This window comes from Taudactylus pleione, unplaced genomic scaffold (assembly GCF_031769625.1).
Source record: "Taudactylus pleione unplaced genomic scaffold, aTauple2 ptg000003l, whole genome shotgun sequence".
NCBI classification, from domain to species: Eukaryota; Metazoa; Chordata; class Amphibia; order Anura; family Myobatrachidae; genus Taudactylus; species Taudactylus pleione.
In genome coordinates, this window is record NW_028284406.1 from 3,144,618 (window position 1) to 3,164,064 (window position 19,447).

Here is a 19,447-nt window from a genome sequence, read left to right on the forward strand (position 1 = left end):
AATAAAGACGCAACGCTGTTCCATTTAAGCAATGCCCTGTGCCATGCAGTATTGGTGTAAATTGGAGCAACAGTAATCCTCATTACGTCTAATGAACTTGATTACACCAAATCTTGTTTTTGCATTTTAAATACTTCACATCAATAAATATCAACTTACAGGTGGTTGGCGAAACGCAGACGGACGATTGTTGCGCTCTGTGCATGTATGGCAGTACGCGAACCGGCCACGGTGATCGGGACTGTGATCGCAGCGACCACGCAGACCCATGGCAGAATGATTTACAGGAAGTGCCGTTTGTGGGTGGTGACGGATTTGGCGAAACGCAGGGGGAGTGCATAAATTAGCCACTGCTATGCCATAAGCAGCTCGAGCTACAACAGCGTGCGATCAGCTTAGCACTTTCTGAGAGTGGTCTGACATTGTACAAGTGCGCGTGAGGCTCCGATGTTACTCGATGTTACCGATGCTTTCACAGACTTGCTAAGTATTACGGATGTGAGTAAGGAGTCATTACGTTTTGCTAAGACTGCATTGCGATCGTGGAGATTAGCATACCTTCGCAGTGAGACTGCGTGCGTAATCGCAGTTGCGATCCGTAATGAATCAGGCCCTCAGTTAATTATTTTATATTCATTAGTGGTATATGTAGTAAAGTAGGTGTACAAAAATTTATATTATTATTGAGTCATAACAAACTTTTTAAACTTCCTCTTGAAATACTATTTACATGCATTTGTTTCCAACGGAATGGGATTGGAATACTGGCGGCTCAGCCACCACCGGTTCAAATCCCGACAGTGAGAGTCCGACAGTGAGTGATCCCGACGGGCGTTGGTAAGTACCCTAACCCTCCCTTCTCCAACCCTCCTTTAGGGGTGCCTAACCCTAACTCTAACCTTCCCCCAGGGGTGCCTTAACCTAACCCCCCCTCCCCACACCCTAAACCTAACCCTCCCGGGGGGCTGCCTGACCCTATCCTCCCCCCTTAGTGCCTAACCCTAACCCCGCCCTTCCCCAGGGGGTGCCTAATCCTAAATTCCCCCAGGGGTCCCTAAAGCTAAACCCCCCCCCCATCCCCGGTCTGTTATACTTACTCGTCAGCAGACAATCGGGATGGCGGGGGTCGATCTTCCGGCGCCAGGATTAAGATAGGTGTCGGCATTTCGACGCCTATCTTAAATCCCTTGTCGGTCAGGTCCAGTCGGGATTTAGATGGGCGGCATTGCGTCCGCCGGTCTGTTCACTAGATCCCGTTTCCAACAGCAGCTAGCTTCAGGATCAGCATTTACAGAAATACTAGGTGCTGCCACATAGGAATCACAGATGTTATTTAGACCAAATTTACCTTGAAAAAGCAGAGATTTTGCTAATTTGTCAGTTTGGTTTTCACTTTCTATGGAATAGCCCGCTACCAAAAAAGGTAAAAAACAAAAACACAAAGTACCGTAAGCTTGTCGATGTCACTATATTGGATCCCTCGAGAGCCAGAGAGACAATTTGGTCAATCTAACAATTCTAATAAAGGTTTTTAGATCATAATTCACTACATTAATTGGGAGCGGAGGACTATAAAAGACAGACAGACAGATACAGTGATGATCGGAGAGATACACCCGGGAATAGATGTCTGCAGGGCACAGGTAACGCCAGCGTAAGACAAGGAATGAAAGAGGGATCGGTGAGATACAGATAGATTAGATAACATCAAGGCATTTATTAGCCCCAGGTGACCACAAATAGAGAATAAGTCGGCAGCCGGGGGAAGCAGGTCCCGGTGTCATGTATGAAATAGTTCACGCGGTAAGCGTACAGATGCAGCGCGCAATTCTACCCGCACGCCTACACACTCATTCATGAAAATATGCCGGAAGGGGGGGGGGGGGGGGGGAAGAGAACGTAGCTGGGGAATGGTGTCAAATTTTACACAGCAATGGTGAAAAGGGAGGAGAGGACTAAAGGCAAACACGCTGGCCTTTGAAGTGGGAACGCTGGCAGTTTGAACCCTAGTGTCATCTCGGTGTCACTCCGGCCCCATGTGTACCAGCCCCTGGGCAGCGCTCGGTAGGAAGCAGAGGTTTGTTGTGTCTGTCCGCTCTGCCATATATAGCACACGGTCACTACAAGACGTGTGTGGAGACACTGCGGGATGGGGAGAGATGTAAACACCGGGCTGCTACCACAGAGAAGGCATTCCACACACACACACACCGGTCTCACTGCCGTCTATACATACTGTAGCCTAAGGCTGGATTAGAGAACTGTCTCAGGGTGCAAACAGTGATTCCTAATCATTTAGCTGTGGTTTTCATTTATACCATTCCGTCCCAGTTAGCGCCATCTATTGGTGAAAGCGTCTAAATACATGCTTAAAGGTGGATAGAGTTTCAAGATATTCAACAGACAAGTGAAAGAACACAGAACAAAGGGGGAGATGTATCAAGACGTCTAAAGAGAGCGGAGAAGTGGGCAAGAGGAGACGTTTCTCCACAGTGACCAATCAGCTTCTACCTAACATTTTATAGAATAGTACTTGATAGATGCTAGCTAGAAGTTGATTGGTTGCTATGGACAACGTCTCCACCTGTCCAGTCTTTACAAGGCTTAATACATCCTCCACCCCCCAAAAAGTGTACCATGACTTGAACAGTGACAGAAAACAGTATTTCTATCAATTAATTTGCAAGCGTTATAATCATTTCCCATATTATTCTAACTTGCTGCAGTCAGATGGGTCCAGTCGCCGTCTGGGCCTCTCTGTAGTAGGAGAGAACCGGCGCGGCCTCTAATGGAAACCTGCGCAGGTGTTTGTCCGGCAACAGGTAGCAATAGGTGATCATCAGGGATCCTACTTACGGAAGGTAGTCAAGAAGCCGACGGTCGAAATGCCGATCGCCGGCTTCCTGACTGTGCAATCCCGACGCCTATCATTATTCACCTGCCGAAATCCAACGCCCGGCATATTGAACGAAGGTAAGCCGGGCATCGCGAGCAGACAGTCGCGGGGGGGAGGGTTAGGGTCAGGCTAGGGTAAGGAGGGGTTACAGTTAGGCACCCCCGAGGGGAGGTTAGTGTTAGGCATCCCCCGGGAGGATTAGGTTTAGGGTGCGGGGAGGGAAGGTTAGATTTAGGCACTAGGGGGGAGGGGGGGGGGGTTTAGGGTTAGGCACCCCTAAAGGAGAGTTAGGGTTAGGTGGGGGGAGATGGGAGGGTAGATAGCTTACTTACCTCTGTCGGGATCTGCGCTCTTCGGCATACTGGTGTCGCATTTTGTCAATCATACCATACCCCTAGTTATATGTGGGTGCAGGGATCCTGCTAAGTATAGTACTGTAAGATTATTGGGGAGGGCGGGGGATATAATACAGGGGTTATTTGAAGTTTAGTAGGAAGGTCCTATCACTACTTAACATGGCTTAATTATGAGAAAGGAGGAAATAGAAGTTTATTTTAATTTCTTTCCACAAAAAAAAAAAAAAAAAAAAAAAAACTTAAAATAAACTTATGTCCACCTATTAAAAAAAAAAAAAAAAGACTTTATAACGCACATTTATATCACGCCATGCATTTATCAGCTATGCCGTGGATAGTTTTTTGTTTTGTGATGGGCTAATAAAAGCAAAATAGGCATTTCATAGTACAAATCAGATGTATAAACAGTAATGCTATGAACACGATGGGGGCTTGGTAAACTTCAGCTGAGAGGGCAGGTAGGGTAACCAATGAGAGCTAAGATATTGGGAGAAATGGAATAGCCTCTGAATTTGCAGAGCATCCAACTTTTTACGCCATTTTAAAGCGGGTTTTAAAAAGGTGGGTTTTTTTCTATTACATTCTCTTTATTAATAGTAGTAGAATACAGACAAGAAACATTACTCAGTTCAGACCACATAATGGCAAAACACACTTTCAACAACATTTCCAGAGGATAAAAATCACTGTAAAATCGCCACTTTCGCCAAATCCTGCCCACAGCTTGGATGTGGATTTACAGATATACAGTACCTAGATAGTTAATAGATAGACATCAGGCAATAGGTCGACAGGGACACAAGGTTGACAGGGTTAAAAGATTGACCAGCAAATGGTCTACACTTTTTTTTTTTAACCCTAATCCTAACCCTGCCCCTAGTGCCTAACCCTAAAAATTAGGAAAAACCTTTTTTGACCTTTTTTGTGTCGACTATTTGTATGTTGACCTTTTAACCCTGTTGACTTTATAACCCTGTTGACTTATTCACCATCTGGTGTCTATCTATTGACTGTCTATCTAGTTACTGTCTATCTACCATCCGGATACCCCACAGCCACTATCAGTACTAACCTGAAAGCTGGTATTTTATTGGTTGCGGTGAGGTCAGTGGCTGGGGAGGCACACATGGAGATGGGTCTGAGTGCTGGGAGCCTGTCTCACCCCCTACTCACTGTAACTCTCCTCTCACTACACTAAGCTTCAGTGTCCATTGATTTTTCTACCTGCATCACTGTGTCTTCTCTTGCTGCTGCTGCTGCTGGCTTGAGCTCCGATCTCTAAACACTGCAGTGCACTTCCTGGTCACACGACATATCCAAGGTGTCCATCAGTGCTCAAGGCACGCCCCCCCCATACTCAAATGCATGCCTCTATAAGCTCTATGTCTGTGCATCTTACTGCCCATGGTGTGGCCCCTCCCCCAACTCTGAAAGCAGTGCCTGTCTACAGAGAAGAGAGGCTGAGCTGTTGCTGCCTCATCTCTCGTCTTCCTGCAGCACCAGGGAGCTCCACAAAAGCTGGTGAGTGATAACTTCGAAAATGATTACAATAAACAAAAGAAGATGTTTCTAAGTTATAAATATCTTCTTTGCATTATTCTAATAATTTTGTTATCAAATCTCAGGGGCAGGACCTGACTGCACGTCCCTGGTGGCTATAGTTACAGAGGACCATCCCTCATTGCACCGTGTTATACAACATAGATGAAAGTGTGCACAGTGCACTAAGGCATACAGATGTGTCCTCATACACTATTGCTGCGGTCACGCCAATCAGCCCTGTTCGGCGCACCAGGTCCCGTCTCACTCTGCTTGTTCCGAGTGTCTTTTTTGCCAGAAACTGAGTTTTAGTCGCAAACGATACTGCACTGATTCATTTGATGTGCGACACTTGTATATCTGTGTGAGTCTGGATATAAAGCGCTACGGTGCAGCGTCCGCTGCTTTTTTTCATGCCAAGGTCGGGTCGGCTTCCAATACGGATTTGGTCTCACACAGTGTCGCATATCAAATTAATCAGCGCAGTCTTGTGAACACGCTATAACTGCTCCTCTCCAGGCCGCCCTCTGGTGGCAATTCCAGGGGAAGCGGCGGACTAGAGCTTCATGTTGGACAATATGGTAGAGGAGGGCACTGTTGGCATGGCTGGGCAGGAGATACTCTATGCATGGTATGGGGAGCGGCAGTATGACTGATAAGGTGAAGATACACCGCATATACCCAGCCCCCGCTGTATAAATGTGGGTTGTGTCCAATAGAGGATAACTCCTATGTTAATAAATTGAAGGTCAAGCAAACGTTCAGTTATGAGGTCAGTTTGGTTTGGATGGCGCCAACACAACAGTGCTTAGACGAGCTGTGATGCGGCACATGGGTGCTTTCAGGACACACAAATGTTCCAGGACAAGGGCATAGGCGATCGGCACAAATTGGCGGAGGTCAGTGACATCGTAGAACTATTTGCAGGAGTGCATAGAAACATGGAAAATGGGCTACCAAGATGCACCATCGGGCAAGATGCCTGCCTATGATAGATGACCCCTCATTACATTGCTCGTGATGAGGACGATAACCCAATGCCAGCACATAGCGCTGCATGGGTCTGTACCAGATTAGGACGAGTTACTGCATGAGCCAGAAAACACATTCCATACATCCTCAAGCAGCTAAGTGACAAAATAAAGAATGATTAGTCCCCAGTCAAAAGTCAAAACACTGCCTGAAATACAAAGGAATAAACCCAAGCACAAGGCAGGAGCTAGATTAATATCTTGAAAGAAGATCGTAGGGGCATACCATCCCTCTCCAGTACATGACATTTACATGTTATGCAAAGCGCTAACCAGGAGCCATGCACAGTCACATCTAATGGAACCAGCTCCCTGCATAGGTTGAAGAATACAGTACAGATTTCAGATCCTTTTTTAACCTGCAAGATGGGAGTAGTCATCATGCTCAGCAGCTTGGGATATCCCGGTGTATGGCAATGACAACACAAAGCTACATGCTCAACCAACAGTGGTTTCCGTACAGCCAGCACTGCGTGTCCTTTCAAGGAACAATAAATATGAATGCAACCTGCCGCTAGTAAATCAGGTTACTGTGGATCAGATAACTGATGGGAATGATAGAATTCCCCCTCCGATGGGTTATGAGAATTGCCATCCATTTCTTGCACAGGTGGAAGGCAACCCATGGTACCCCTTTGCTTTAAATTCCAAGTGTAAGCATGCCCAGTAAGCCAGGGGGGATTGTGGAACTACAAGTCCCAGTACTCACCGCTAGTTTGCAGAAGATGTACAGTCACTGGCTGCCCGAGGCTGCCTGCTAAACACAGGGGCGTGCTGCTCCGAGGATGCAAGCTCTTCCGGATGGAAATGTTTGGGAACCTGCGTGACTGAAGGGTTAATCCTTCCCCCCCTGTGGCAGTGAAACATTAGGGCAGGTATGGACAAGGGTGTTTGTCCGGCACACTTCATAATTTGGGATCCCCTCCAGTCTAGGTGTGCAATCTGGAGATCCTGTGTCACCCCTGCAGGGCATCTGCTAATTACCCTCTGTGCAGCGAGATGTTCCCAGTTTCCATAGCTCCACTCCCAAGCTGGACGGCTGGTAACGGTCAGGAGGCACCACTAGGGTCTCGTGCAGTGATGCCAGGTCACCCCCATGTCCCCCATATACTCTACCTAAACAAACTCACCCACAAACTGACCTAGTTACTATAAATATAAAATTGTGGTGCGCGCCTTAGCTGCACCACGTGCCAATGTTATTGTGCTTGTGTGTACAAGGGAGACTAGTTGGAACTACTGAGCCCTGGTCCAAGCAGCGTTATCTGTGTAATATAGAGCAGGACTTTCATCATACATATTCCATCCCTGCCTGCTATCTGTTATACACGCTATCCCTGACATTGGCAGGTCCCGTTCCTGACATACACTATAGGGATTCCACTGTCATCCGGGGGAAAAAAAAAAAAAGTGTTAAATGGCTGAAGCTTACCCACCGCAGTCATGTCTGTTGGGCTAAGACGGACCCCCTGGAGCACAGCCTATGGTATAATTTAAGGTTTAACTGTTCCAGCTTTAAGTTATACACACGTCATTTATTTTGCCAACGTTCCAAATAGCATGCGTGTATTTATGGGCAAGTACAGCCCGTGTTGATAGTCTATTTCATCTTTTAGTTTCATTTTATTGTTGTTACCTGCGCATGCAAAGAAAACAGCCTTTTCCAGTTAGAGGGCTAGTTCTTTGGAACAGATATTGGAATTTAATAGCTTTCCCAAATTGCTTGACACAGTACTGACCCTACTGAAATTGACTGTGCTTTCCGCATTGTGTTTACATTGCGTGGCTCTGCAGGAATATACACATATAGGCTACGTATACATTTTGGAACTGCTTTTCTATCTTTAAACAAATATTAGCATCCTTCTAAGACAAACTTCTCCAGGACTCCGGAAGCCTTCGTTAAAGCAGACCCAGATCCCGCTGGCAGAGCCTGAATCCCAGTAATAACACCACATGGTAACATTAGCGATGCATGATCTGGGGGTAACTACCACAAACCTATATACATTCATGCAGCTCTGTGAGACCGGATGTAAACGTCATTCAACACAAAACCATTACATTGTGGAAAAAAAAAACAACAGTTTAATCCTGTTCCTTTAACATATTTTAGTTTTTCATATGGCTTAAATGAAAGTAAATAGCATTAAACGGATATTGGGGCAACACTTCCACTACTTGGACCCTGAAAAAGTGCATTATTTATATTGGGACCTAGCTATACAACCTGTGCATATAATCTCCTCCTCGTTGGGTGATTGTAAAATTCTTAAACTCCTCAGTAATATCAGAGTTATCCCCTGGGAAAGCCCCTGCGATGATGATTATACGAATGTCAGCTCTGCTGTCTAGAAAGTTAATCTCATCACCTAGAGAAGTGATTATAGAGTTGAAACATATAATCTGAGGCATCCCTAACAAGTTTACACGTATGAACCGTTCCTGGTGTGTTCACATTAGGCTGCCAATTACATATGTGCATAGATTCACTGTACGGATCAGGTTTAGGTTTCCTACAGAGCCGATGCCCAGTCTGGATTTTATTTCATGCATTTTGTGAATAATTCACTTTCAGACCTCAATTAAATCAATGTATATATTGAGAATGACCGGTCTGTCAGCAGCCGCAGGAATCTGTCTACACATATCCAGTGAACCACTAGCTCAGAGCATACACTAGCCTGGAGCGCTACAGTTCTAGTCACTCATTCAGGAGTGGGATCCTCTGTATAAGCAGGACCAATGCACTCCCAGGTCATCCCTGCTGTCACTAACACAAACCCAGCAGCAGGTCTTACCCTGTCCTCACTCTACAAGGACCCCCCCATGTGTGCACACAGACAGCAAGGGGCCCCCATGGGTGCATCCCCAGCAAGGGATCCGTAGGTGTGCACCCACCCAGAAAGGGGGCCTCAAGTGAACACTGTGCGGGTGCGGGCACAGAGAAAGCAAGGGACCGGGTGCGGGCACAGAGAAAGCAAGGGACCCAGCACAGGTGCAGAGCAAGCCAAGGGGGATATACCACACAGAGACAGGACAAGCAAAGGGACTCCAGCGCAGGCACAAAACGAGTCAGGGACCCCTGCGCAGGCGCAAAACGAGTCGGGGACCCCTGCGCAGAGCGAACAAGGGACCCAACGCAGGCGCAGAGCGAACAAGGGACCCAACGCAGGCGCAGAGCGAACAAGGGACCCAACGCAGGCGCAGAGCGAACAAGGGACCCAACGCAGGCGCAGAGCGAACAAGGGACCCAACGCAGGCGCAGAGCGAACAAGGGACCCAACGCAGGCGCAGAGCGAACAAGGGACACAATGCAGAACTAGCAAGGGACTCCACACAGGATCAGAGCGAGCAAGGGACCCAGTGTAGGCGCAGAGCGAGTAAGCGACCCCAAGCAGGCGCAAAGGATCCTGCGTAATCATGCACCCAGCCAGGGGCCCCATAAATGTACTGTCAGGGGCCCCATGCATACACCACATAGCCACCAGAGAATAGTGAAATCGGGGACCCCAGTCCTGCTGCTTAGTGTCTCTCCTGAAGTCCCTGTCAGACATCATCCTCCATCCACAATGACCCTCTGCACGGGCAGCCGGGACCCCCTCCCTCCTACAGCCCTGTACTCACCCCCTGGACGCGGCTGCTCTGAGTTTGGAGCCCGAGGCTGATACCGGCTCCATCACGGTTACTTCATTCTCTCGGCGGCCGGGGGCTTTACGTCCATCGGAGTGAGAGCATCCCGTCCCTGGCTGAGGGCACCCTCCCTGCTGGTGCAAGTGCCGCTCACTCCCCCGGGACTCTGCATGCACCTGGGGAGGGGGGCGGGGGGCAGGTCTGGGCTGAGCTGGGAGCCATGGCAGCCTGACCCCTGGCGGCTCTCTCTGCACCCCCTCTCCTGACTTCAGGGGTCACCGGCCAGCAGCAGCAGCAAACGGAGATTCCTCCCTGCTGGACCCGAGCTGCACAGGGAAAGGAAGGCTCAGGGAAATAATGCACTGGATATAAGGTTCAGCGCCCCTGCTGCCCTCTTGTGGCCGAACTGCAATACTACACCCATACATCAATTTAAGACAATCATGGACTTTTTTTTTTCATTCTCTTCATAAATCATGTGGGTTTTTTTATATATAAATATATATATATATTAATTAAGGACTGCAGTTCTATAAAAGTTATGCCCAAACTGGATGCCATTCAATTAATATCTGATTACAGGTTTCCACACTGTCCTCATTTCATTTGCAGCCTAGACAGCAAAACATGGATCCAAACCAAACAGCAGATTTAACAGAAAATAAATTAAAATGTGCAAAGGATTATTTTACCCTCCAGTTTTTCCACTCTTATAAGCCAGAAAACTGCTGAATAATACACTATTGCCAGCCAAATATTAAATTTTTTCTTCTTTTTTACAAGCACAGTTGGTAATAGTGATATTTACTTACAGATGTCTACTAATTAGAATTAGCAGACATTTTTGACAGAAAAGTGGTGGGGTTTACGTGGGGGAGGGGTGCTGTGTTTGGCACATCCCTCCGTAATACACACGTCATGCCTTTCCTCATTGACTTGTTCTCATGCAGAGCTAAATAGCCAGAGAAAAGGAAAATTCAAGTACAGAGACACACGCTTCTGTGTTTGGCAGCTGTATCAATAAATACAGGCCATTTCAATGACTTCTATATGAAGAGACGGGCCCGTCATTCAGCTCTGTACCTCACTCAAGCAAATATCCGCTGTTCAGTCTATTTAGGGGTGGGCAATAGGCTGCCCCCCAGATGTTGCAGAACTACACAATCCCAGCATGCTCGGCCACAGTTTACCTATTTGGCCACCCTAAAACTGTTGCAAGGCATGCTGGGATTTGTAGTTCATCAACAGTTGGAGGGTCACTAATTGCCCACCCCTAATTTAAACACATATTTAACAATATCCCACGTAAAATGCTCTGCACTACACATACATAAATAAAGCTCTGCACTGCATCTAATATATACTGCTTTGAATATCTAGAACATAGAACAGTGGAACGCATTATTCTGGACTGTACAAATATTGCTTCTCATAGTAGAAATATTGATCTTCACTGTGCAAATAGACAAATCCCAGTATATACAGTATATTGCTTAGTCTAATTTCAGCAGGTTCAGCATAAGAGGTGGATGCTATTCTGATACTGTTCTGTATTTACAGGTTAATGCAGCACATACAGGTGAACAATGCACAGGATGTACAGGTAGACTACATGCAGCAGGAAACTGTTCTGCACAGCACATAAAGGCTTCATACTGCTATTCACAACACATATATATATGGACATGGCTCTGTGCTATAGGACACTTCCTGGCACTACATATTGTGCTACACTACACATATAGGTGCATTACACATTTTTTTACTGCTCCGTACTACACATAAAGCAGTATCTCTGTACTATACGTACAGCAGCCCATTCCCCTACACTACGCAGAGAGGAGGAAACTGTGCACATAAAAGAGGACATGGCTCTGCGTTACACATATTTACACCCCCTAATATACAGGAGGGCACTATACATACCCAAGAGGACAGCGCTGTGCAGAACACATTCACACTGCTCTGCACTACTCTTGCAGGACTACATTGTACAATGCTCTGCACTACACATACAGGTTGCACTACACATACAGGAGTACACTACCGTATATGTGACAGATATTTGTGCTGTGCTCTACAAATACAGGTTCACACGGCAATAGATAAAACATGGTGGCAACCACGGCTCTGCATTACACATACAGAAATACACTGTTCTGCACTACACATACAGGAGGGCACTGCTCTGCACTATACAAACAGGAGGACATTCCTCTGCACTATTAATGTTCACACTGTTCTGCTCTGCACTGCACATACAGGAGGACACCGCTATGCACGGATATTCAAAATGCTCTGCACTATATATACACAGGTTTCCATTACTGTACAAACCCCCCCCTCCAAAAAAAAAAGAGGAGGACATTGCTCTGCACTACGCATACAGGAAAATACTGCTCTGCACTATACTTATTTCACACTGCACTACACATACAGGAGAACACTGCTCTGCACTACATATACAGCAGGACGCTGCTTTGCACTACACATTCACACTGCTGTGCACTATACACACAGCAGCACACTATACACTATTGTGCAGTACACATACAGCTGTCCTGCCAAATACACTCAAATATGTAGTTTTGTTCGGATGTACACTCCATTGAATGAGCTTATTTCCAGATCAACCCACTGTCTCTGTTTCCCGCCCTCAGTGGGGTCAAATTAATGCTATTAAATACTAAAATACCACTGAAGGTGCTTAATGTTCACAATATCGTGTCCTTCACAGAACCTTTTGCAACTGCACTACAACTGGGTTAGAATATTTACACTTGTCACATTCTCAGGTGAGAGCGGAGGGCTCAGTCTCTGTCTGCATACCCTGTAACAGAAGTCCGGCAGCTTTAATAGCATGGGAACGACATGAATCTATCCCATCGCTGCACTTATCACCAACTTCTTCACGCTAATTAATGGGCAATTCATTTTCCAGCTGTACACAGGAGTCTAGCGGAGGCGAGTCCAGGACACATATTGCCAAGTCTGTCAAAACTCATTCACAATTCCTGTTACGGTGACTAAGAATGAAAGAACAATTGACCCGTTTGTGTACTGTATCTGATTGGATGACGTCAGCTACTGAGGATTGACCATTTTTACGAGGAAATTGAAGAAAGTCATGGAAAGGCTTACGCGGTTACGCATCAGTCATGGACGTCTTATCATGGGATTCCCAGGAACGGGGGGGAATAGAAAGACAGGTGATTGGATAGGACTGAAACCACTGCTTATTACGCAAGCCGCAGTCATGGAAACCCTTTATCCCCAGGAACAGCCATTACAAAGTATCTAATGGCCACTTTACAAAGTTCAACCGATGTAACCTTGGTTTATAGTTACTCAGCATACAACTGCAGGTGACTGGTACTCCCTATTCTATGTGTCAATACGAGAAAATGCGATCAATATTTGCAAAATAATATAACGAGTATAGGAAAAGACGCATTTCTACACCATCATTCCTCCAAACTTACTTTAGTACAGTCATTAGTGGTAATCATATAGGCGATGACCTTTCATTGCCACCCAACATCAAGCACAGATGTAAATAAATCCAAATAAACACTTTTGCAGCAATAAAGGCTTTGCACCTGCAACGTCACTCTAAGCAGCCAAGTTCCTGCAAACCAACTCCTCTGTGAGGGTACAAATCATTGAAATCTAACAGGTTCGCCCCCTGCATCAACAACATACAAACAAACTGCACCATACAGCATCAACGCCATTTCCATTCTCAACATTTATCGCTACAAACTTTACAAAATAGTAAGTAAAACTCAGATACCCAGGCATTAATAATAACCCCCTTACAGTCTGGTGGTTTTAAATGCAATACCCACCCCCTGCCGGCTAATCGATTACATTGCACTTAAGGGACATAAAAATAAATAAATAAATAAATAAAAAATAAAAATAATAATAAAAAAAAAAAACAGCAAAAACTCACAAAAAAAGTTTATTAAATTGTCCCTTTAAATTTTATATCGACACTTACTTGGTGGCTTGGTGAGAAGTGCAATCTCTCCTTCCAACCCCTAAATTCATTTGTATTCATTTGTCCCAGCAGCTATGAACTTGCTTCTTTTCGTTTTTGTTTATTTTGTTTCCTTGGTTTTATTTTATTTTTTCTTTGTTTTTAATTTTTTTTTTTTTTTTTTTTTTAAGTTTCAAATTGACTCCTGTTTAGAGAGTCGGAAAGCACCGCGTGTCTCCTGGGTCATTGGAGTGGCAGGTTCAACCGATTCTGGAAGGGAAAACTTCTGAGACAAGCAGATATACGCTTGCACTGGTCTTAAACTAGATTGCTGTACCTAAGCGGTATGCCTCTGCTGTATGCTCATTTGACACAGCGAGGGAGAAGAGGGGGGGGAATTAAATAAAAAAAAAAAAAAGAAATCCCACTTTGAAGAGTCTGTCATAGGCGCACATGAAGACGCTAGGTCTTATAAACCTAGCCTTGTCCTTTTAAATAGATGCAGTCAGTATGAGAGGGGCCTTTTTTTTTTTTTTTTTTTTTTTTAAGAAAAAAAAAACAGGTATCTGGTTTCAGTGCAAACATTTAACTAATAAGCAAAACTCCTGCCTCCGAAAGGGAGGTTCCTTGTGGCATACAGGAATACAAGGAGTACCAGTGTCTGTGCACAGAGGCAGCAAATATCAAGGTTGAGGGGCTTGGGGGATATTCGAGACAAAGACGTATCATAACAACGGTACGGAAAGAAAACAGGGAAGGGGCACAGTCTCATTTCGGGGCTACCGTTACAGGGCGGCGAGGTGGATGGATACAGTATGTAGCAGCAACAGGTTTACATTCACAAATAATAAAGCAGGAACTCTAGGAGGCATTTACCTGCACAGTGATGAATTGATACGAGCTGAAATCCTGTTGAGAGGACGATACCGGTGGTTCAGCCAGTGCAACGCTGGGTCATATTTCTAGCTGGCGTTTGGAGTTAAAGCCCTATAGGAGAAAATTTTAATATTAAAATTAAATGAATCAGGGTGTACAGTAAGCATATACACATTATAATTTATTACCAGTTATTTATATATCGCATACATATTTCGCAACACTTTTACAGAGAATATCTGGCCATCTGCATCAATCCCTGTACCAGTGGAGCTTACAATCTATGGCCCTCATTCAGACCCGCTTGCGAGCGCATAGGGCACTGCGCACGCGCCGCGCAAGCCCCGGAGAGGGTGAGAAATTCACTTGCTCCGGGGCTCGCTACTAACGGGGCGGCTGTCGATGTTGATCGACAGCTCGCCCCGTTTTGTAGGCGAGGAGGGGGCAGGTGGCTGGACAAACGGAGGCGTTCCTGAAGGAACGCCTGCCGTTTGTGGGCGGCCCTACTGACATCACGAGTGATGTCAGTAGTGAGCTTCCTGCTCTATTAGAGCAGGAAGCTCACTGGGGCTTGCGGCAGACGAGACCCTACCACAAGGGTCTTGTCGCAAGCCCGGTGGTCGTGACCATCACCTGGCCAGTCGCAAAAGCTGTGGGTGGTCACCCACAGCTTAGCGAGCGGCCAGGCCGGCTAAATAAAATAATCCGGGCGCCCTCATTCAGAGCGAACGCTCGCTTTTGCGAGCGGCTCTGAATGAGGTCCAATGTTCCCTACCACATGCTCACACACTAGGGTTACTTTTTGTCAGAAGCCAAGGTACAGGGTGCCAAGGAAGAGGGGAGGGTCTCAGGGGCCAGTGACCGAGTCCCGAGGAAGAGAATAGAGAAAAATCTAATGTCTGCGCGTATTTGGCCACGGTCTGCACATGTGCAAAGTTACACCATCGATGGTTCAATCATGGGATTGTTTCTAGCCGATGGTTTCAATCCAACGGTGGTGGAGCCATCAACAGTCAACCTTACCTCTGATTAGGCAGGAGCTTCTCAGTAGCCTCTACTGTGCTCTGACTGTATGAGTGACATCACACAGTCACTCAGCCAATCACAGACCCGACTGCAAGTCATACCTACACTCCCTGAGCCACAATGGAAGGTGCACAACAGAAAAAGGTGCGCGTCAGTGTCTGTGTATTGGGAGAGAGAGGAAATCTGTGTATGGGAAAGTTACCCTGTATATATATATGAGAGGGGGACACTGTAATGTGGGGCATATAGCGACGGCCCAATTCTCCTTTCTGCTGACGCCAACTAAGCCTCTACTTGGCTAAGAGCCTTTGGCTGCTCATGGCAAGGAGTTGTGACTGATCGGAGTTTGAATGGAGCACGATGGTGAGTTCCCGGTGGATGGGACATTCCATTTCCGAAGTTGTGTGGACATTCAACATCTACAGTGTCACATGTGTACCGGGAATACCGCATGGAAGGCATTACCACCCACTGTGGACAGCGCAGTGGCCGACCACGAGTGCTTAATGATCGTGACCAGCTGCGTCTGGCCAGAACTCTGTGGTAACCGACAAGCGACACTGGCTGAAATCGCGTCCATATTCAATGCAGGAGGTACCAGACGCCTATCCAGCAGGTCAGTGCAGCTTTCTTTAGCTTCCATGGGATATGGGAGCAGAAGACCTACACTGGACACAGCGCCTCAGCTGGGCTCGTGACGTCGCTAAATGGACCCTGGAGGACTGGCAACATGTGGCGTGGTCCGATGAGTCATGGTTCCAGTTGTTTCAGGCTGATGGTAGGGTTCAGGTGTAGTGCAGACCCCATGAGGCCATGAACCCCAGTTGTCAACATGTCAAAGTGGAAGCTGGTGGTGGTTCCATAATGGTGTGGGGTGTGTTCACGTGGCATAGGTTGGGTCCGCTGGTCCGTTTGAACACGTCATTGACCAGTAACCACTATGTTGCATTGCTTGATGACCATTTGTTGCAGCACTTTGTGGACTTCATGTACCCCCACAACGATGGAATATTGCAGCAGGATAATGCACTGTGTCATCAGTCCCAAGTAGTTCAGTATTGGTTCGATGAGCATTCTGGAGAGTTCCGACGAATTGTGCGGCCACCACGTTCATTCGACATGAACCCAATAAAGCATTTATGGGACGTGGTGGAGAGGTCCATTCGCACCCAAGATCCTGCACCTACAAATATCAGGGAGCTGTGGAAAGCTATCCAGGCGACATGGGTCTCTCCAGTGGTCTTGTGGAATCGATGCCACATTGAGTTGCTGCAATTCGCAGGGCTAGAGGGGGTCTTAAATGATACTAGGGACCTATCCCATGACTTTTGGCACTTCAGTGTATTAGCCAGGTAAAATTCTAATTAGCTAGCACGCTAAGGCAAATGCGTTACTGCACCATAGAGTTTTATTCTTTCATCGTCATGTACTTTTCAGTCAGAGGAGAAAAATCTATAAAATGACATGTAAAGTGTCTGCTGAACGGGACTGTAAGATTGCTGTCCTTACATGCACCGGGCATGCGGTTGTGCTTAGTACAACGCGATGCGAACCTGCCATCTACTACACACCCTGAGGTAGATTTACTAAAGCTTCTGAAAATGGAAAGCGGTTGTGTTGCCCATAGCAACCAATCATATTATAGCTATCATCTCTCTATTGCATCCTAGAAAATGACAGACATAATCTGATTGGCTGCTATGGGCAACACCTCGACTTGTCTGTTTTACAAGCTTTAGAGTATATACCACAGGGGTGTGTCTGACAGGGAAAAGGCTTTATAGGTAGCGATGGTGCCGTAATTATAACCATATAAAACAAGCAAACATGTTACCTTTAACATTCACGTTTCCTTACAGACAGTCCCGTTGTTTCCTAATTGTACAAAGAAGAACCACATCTACACAAGTGGGGAATGTTTGACGCCCCTCCAATTACCGCTGTTTGTATTGGTACCCAGCACACACCATATCATCATGGGATTTTAGTAATTGCTGCCTTCATGGCAACAAAGACACAATAATTGTGTTTAGTGTTACAGACAGACATGTCCAAAGGCAAGCACATCTTGAAAATGGATTCGTGAACTTCAAAGTCCGGTGTCATTAACACAAGGTCAATGCACTGCAACATAGCACTTAGTATAGGCAGACCTGTCATTAGCCATACTTGTTCCAGCACCTCCTGGAAGACTGCAGGGCCTCTGCTCGTCTCTCTCTTGCCGTCCCCATCGCACACAACCAGTGACCGGAGACACAGGACCTCATTCAGAGTCGGTCGTTGCGGCCGCACGGTCGTACGCCACCGATGTTCGCTAAACTGCGCGTGCATACAATTCGCAATGCACGTGCGCAAACTAGCTATTACGATCAGAAATTGCTCTCTCCTTCAACTTGGCCAGGTCGTTAGTTTGAGTGACAGGATGAGGCGTTTGTGGGCGGTAACAGGGGAAGGTGCTTGTGAACGGGGGAGTGGAGATCCGAACGCAGGCGTGCCTGACTATGCAAACGGTGTTTTATGGGAGTGCATAATTAACTAAGTAGTGTCATGGCACATGTGACATGGGAGGTTTGTACACTGACTTGATCGTAGTGCTTAAGAGAGGGTATGGTCAACCTTAAGGTCTACGACCAGCTCCGATGGTTCCCGATGGTCTTGATTAATCCTTATATGCCCGGAGATGACGTGTAATGGGAACGAGAAGGGGGCGTATTTTTAGTCTTACGGCCGCATCCTCCCCTCGCTCGTCCAGCTAACGATCCCATCTTAACGACGCAACTTGTGAGTGCTTCATTTGCATATCCGGCCCCTTTTACCTTACGACCGTGCGGCCGCAACGACCGACTCTGAATGAGGTCCACAGTATGGGCCACTGCTTAGCGATAGCACCTACAATACTCACAATCTAGATTAATATCAACAGGCCTGCCTGGCTGCTCAATGTTACAGAGTCTCTCAGACCGGGAGGGATATAGGCGGAGTGCTGGGTATGAAAATAAAGGCAGGAAAAACCGTACAAATAAATGAAAGGATTCATATACCTCAGATTATAGGATGTATTATAAAATCACTGTAGTTGTTGTTATTATTATTCTTCATTCCTTATGGTGGAATTAAAGCATGTTCTTATACTGATTTACAGAACTTACAGCTACTAATACTGGGCCTGATTCAGAGCCGGACGCTCTGACAGAGCGCTCGCTCTGAATCAGGGCCGGGGCATTTTTTTTTGTTCAGAAAGGCCACCTGGCCGCTCGCATAGCTGTGGGTGACCACCCACAGCTATAGTGAGCGGCCATGATGATGGTCGCGGTGGTCAAGACCATCGCAACCATTGGGCTTGCAACGAGACCCTTGTGGTAGGGTCTCGTTTCCGGAAGCCCAAGAGAGCTTTCGGCTCTAACAGAGCCGAAAGCTCTCCCACTGACATCACTTGTGATGTCAGTGGGGCCGGCCCCAGACGGTAGGCGTTCCCATGGGAACGTCTCCATCTGGGCAGCCACGCCCCCGCCCCGCCCACCAAAGGGGGCGTGCTGTCACTCAACATCGACAGCACGCCCCCTTTGGTACGAGACCCAGAGCGATGGAGTGCCCGTCGCTATCCGGGTCTCGTGCATGCACACGACAGGGCCGGCTCCGTCGTGCGCATGCACACTGGGCTACCATCGACCCGGTTGCGAACGCACAGCGCTTGCGACCTGGTCTGAATCAGGCCCACTGTTTGTTTTTTTTTTTTGTGGAAACAATGTTGTAAGCTCTAAATAACAGAGCCGTACCTAGACTTTTTGGTGCCCTGTGGCAGAGAGAGCATTGGCGCCCCTCCCACCCCCATTTTTTAAATAGGGACATAAGATAGTGCACCTGAAAAAGGGCCATGGCCTCATGGGGAAGGGTCAGGGAAGAGATAGGGGAGGCCAGGAGATGCTGGGGATAAAAGAAGAGGAAGCTACAAGTGAGGATGATAATAAACAGGAAAATTGACAGGCCCAAACAGCGCCCCCTGCCCTGCGGTGCCCTGTGCCATGGCACAGGTCGCACTACCCTAGTTTACGGCCCTGCTAAATAATAGTTAACTATACCTACTACGGAGGAGGTCTTAATGTGAGAA

The 19,447-nt window shown here is 46.8% G+C and overlaps 1 protein-coding gene across 1 annotated transcript in view; it reads right to left on the bottom strand.

Moving 5' to 3' along the window:
- The window catches only part of COL27A1 (collagen type XXVII alpha 1 chain), a 291,443-nt gene extending 281,667 nt beyond the window's left edge, over positions 1-9,776 (bottom strand). The window contains exon 1 of the mRNA XM_088465795.1: positions 9,450-9,776. Coding sequence (XP_088321921.1) covers positions 9,450-9,502 — 53 coding nt within the window. The 5' untranslated portion in view covers positions 9,503-9,776. The remainder of the gene's footprint in view (positions 1-9,449) is intronic.
- Positions 9,777-19,447: the final 9,671 nt, after the last annotated feature.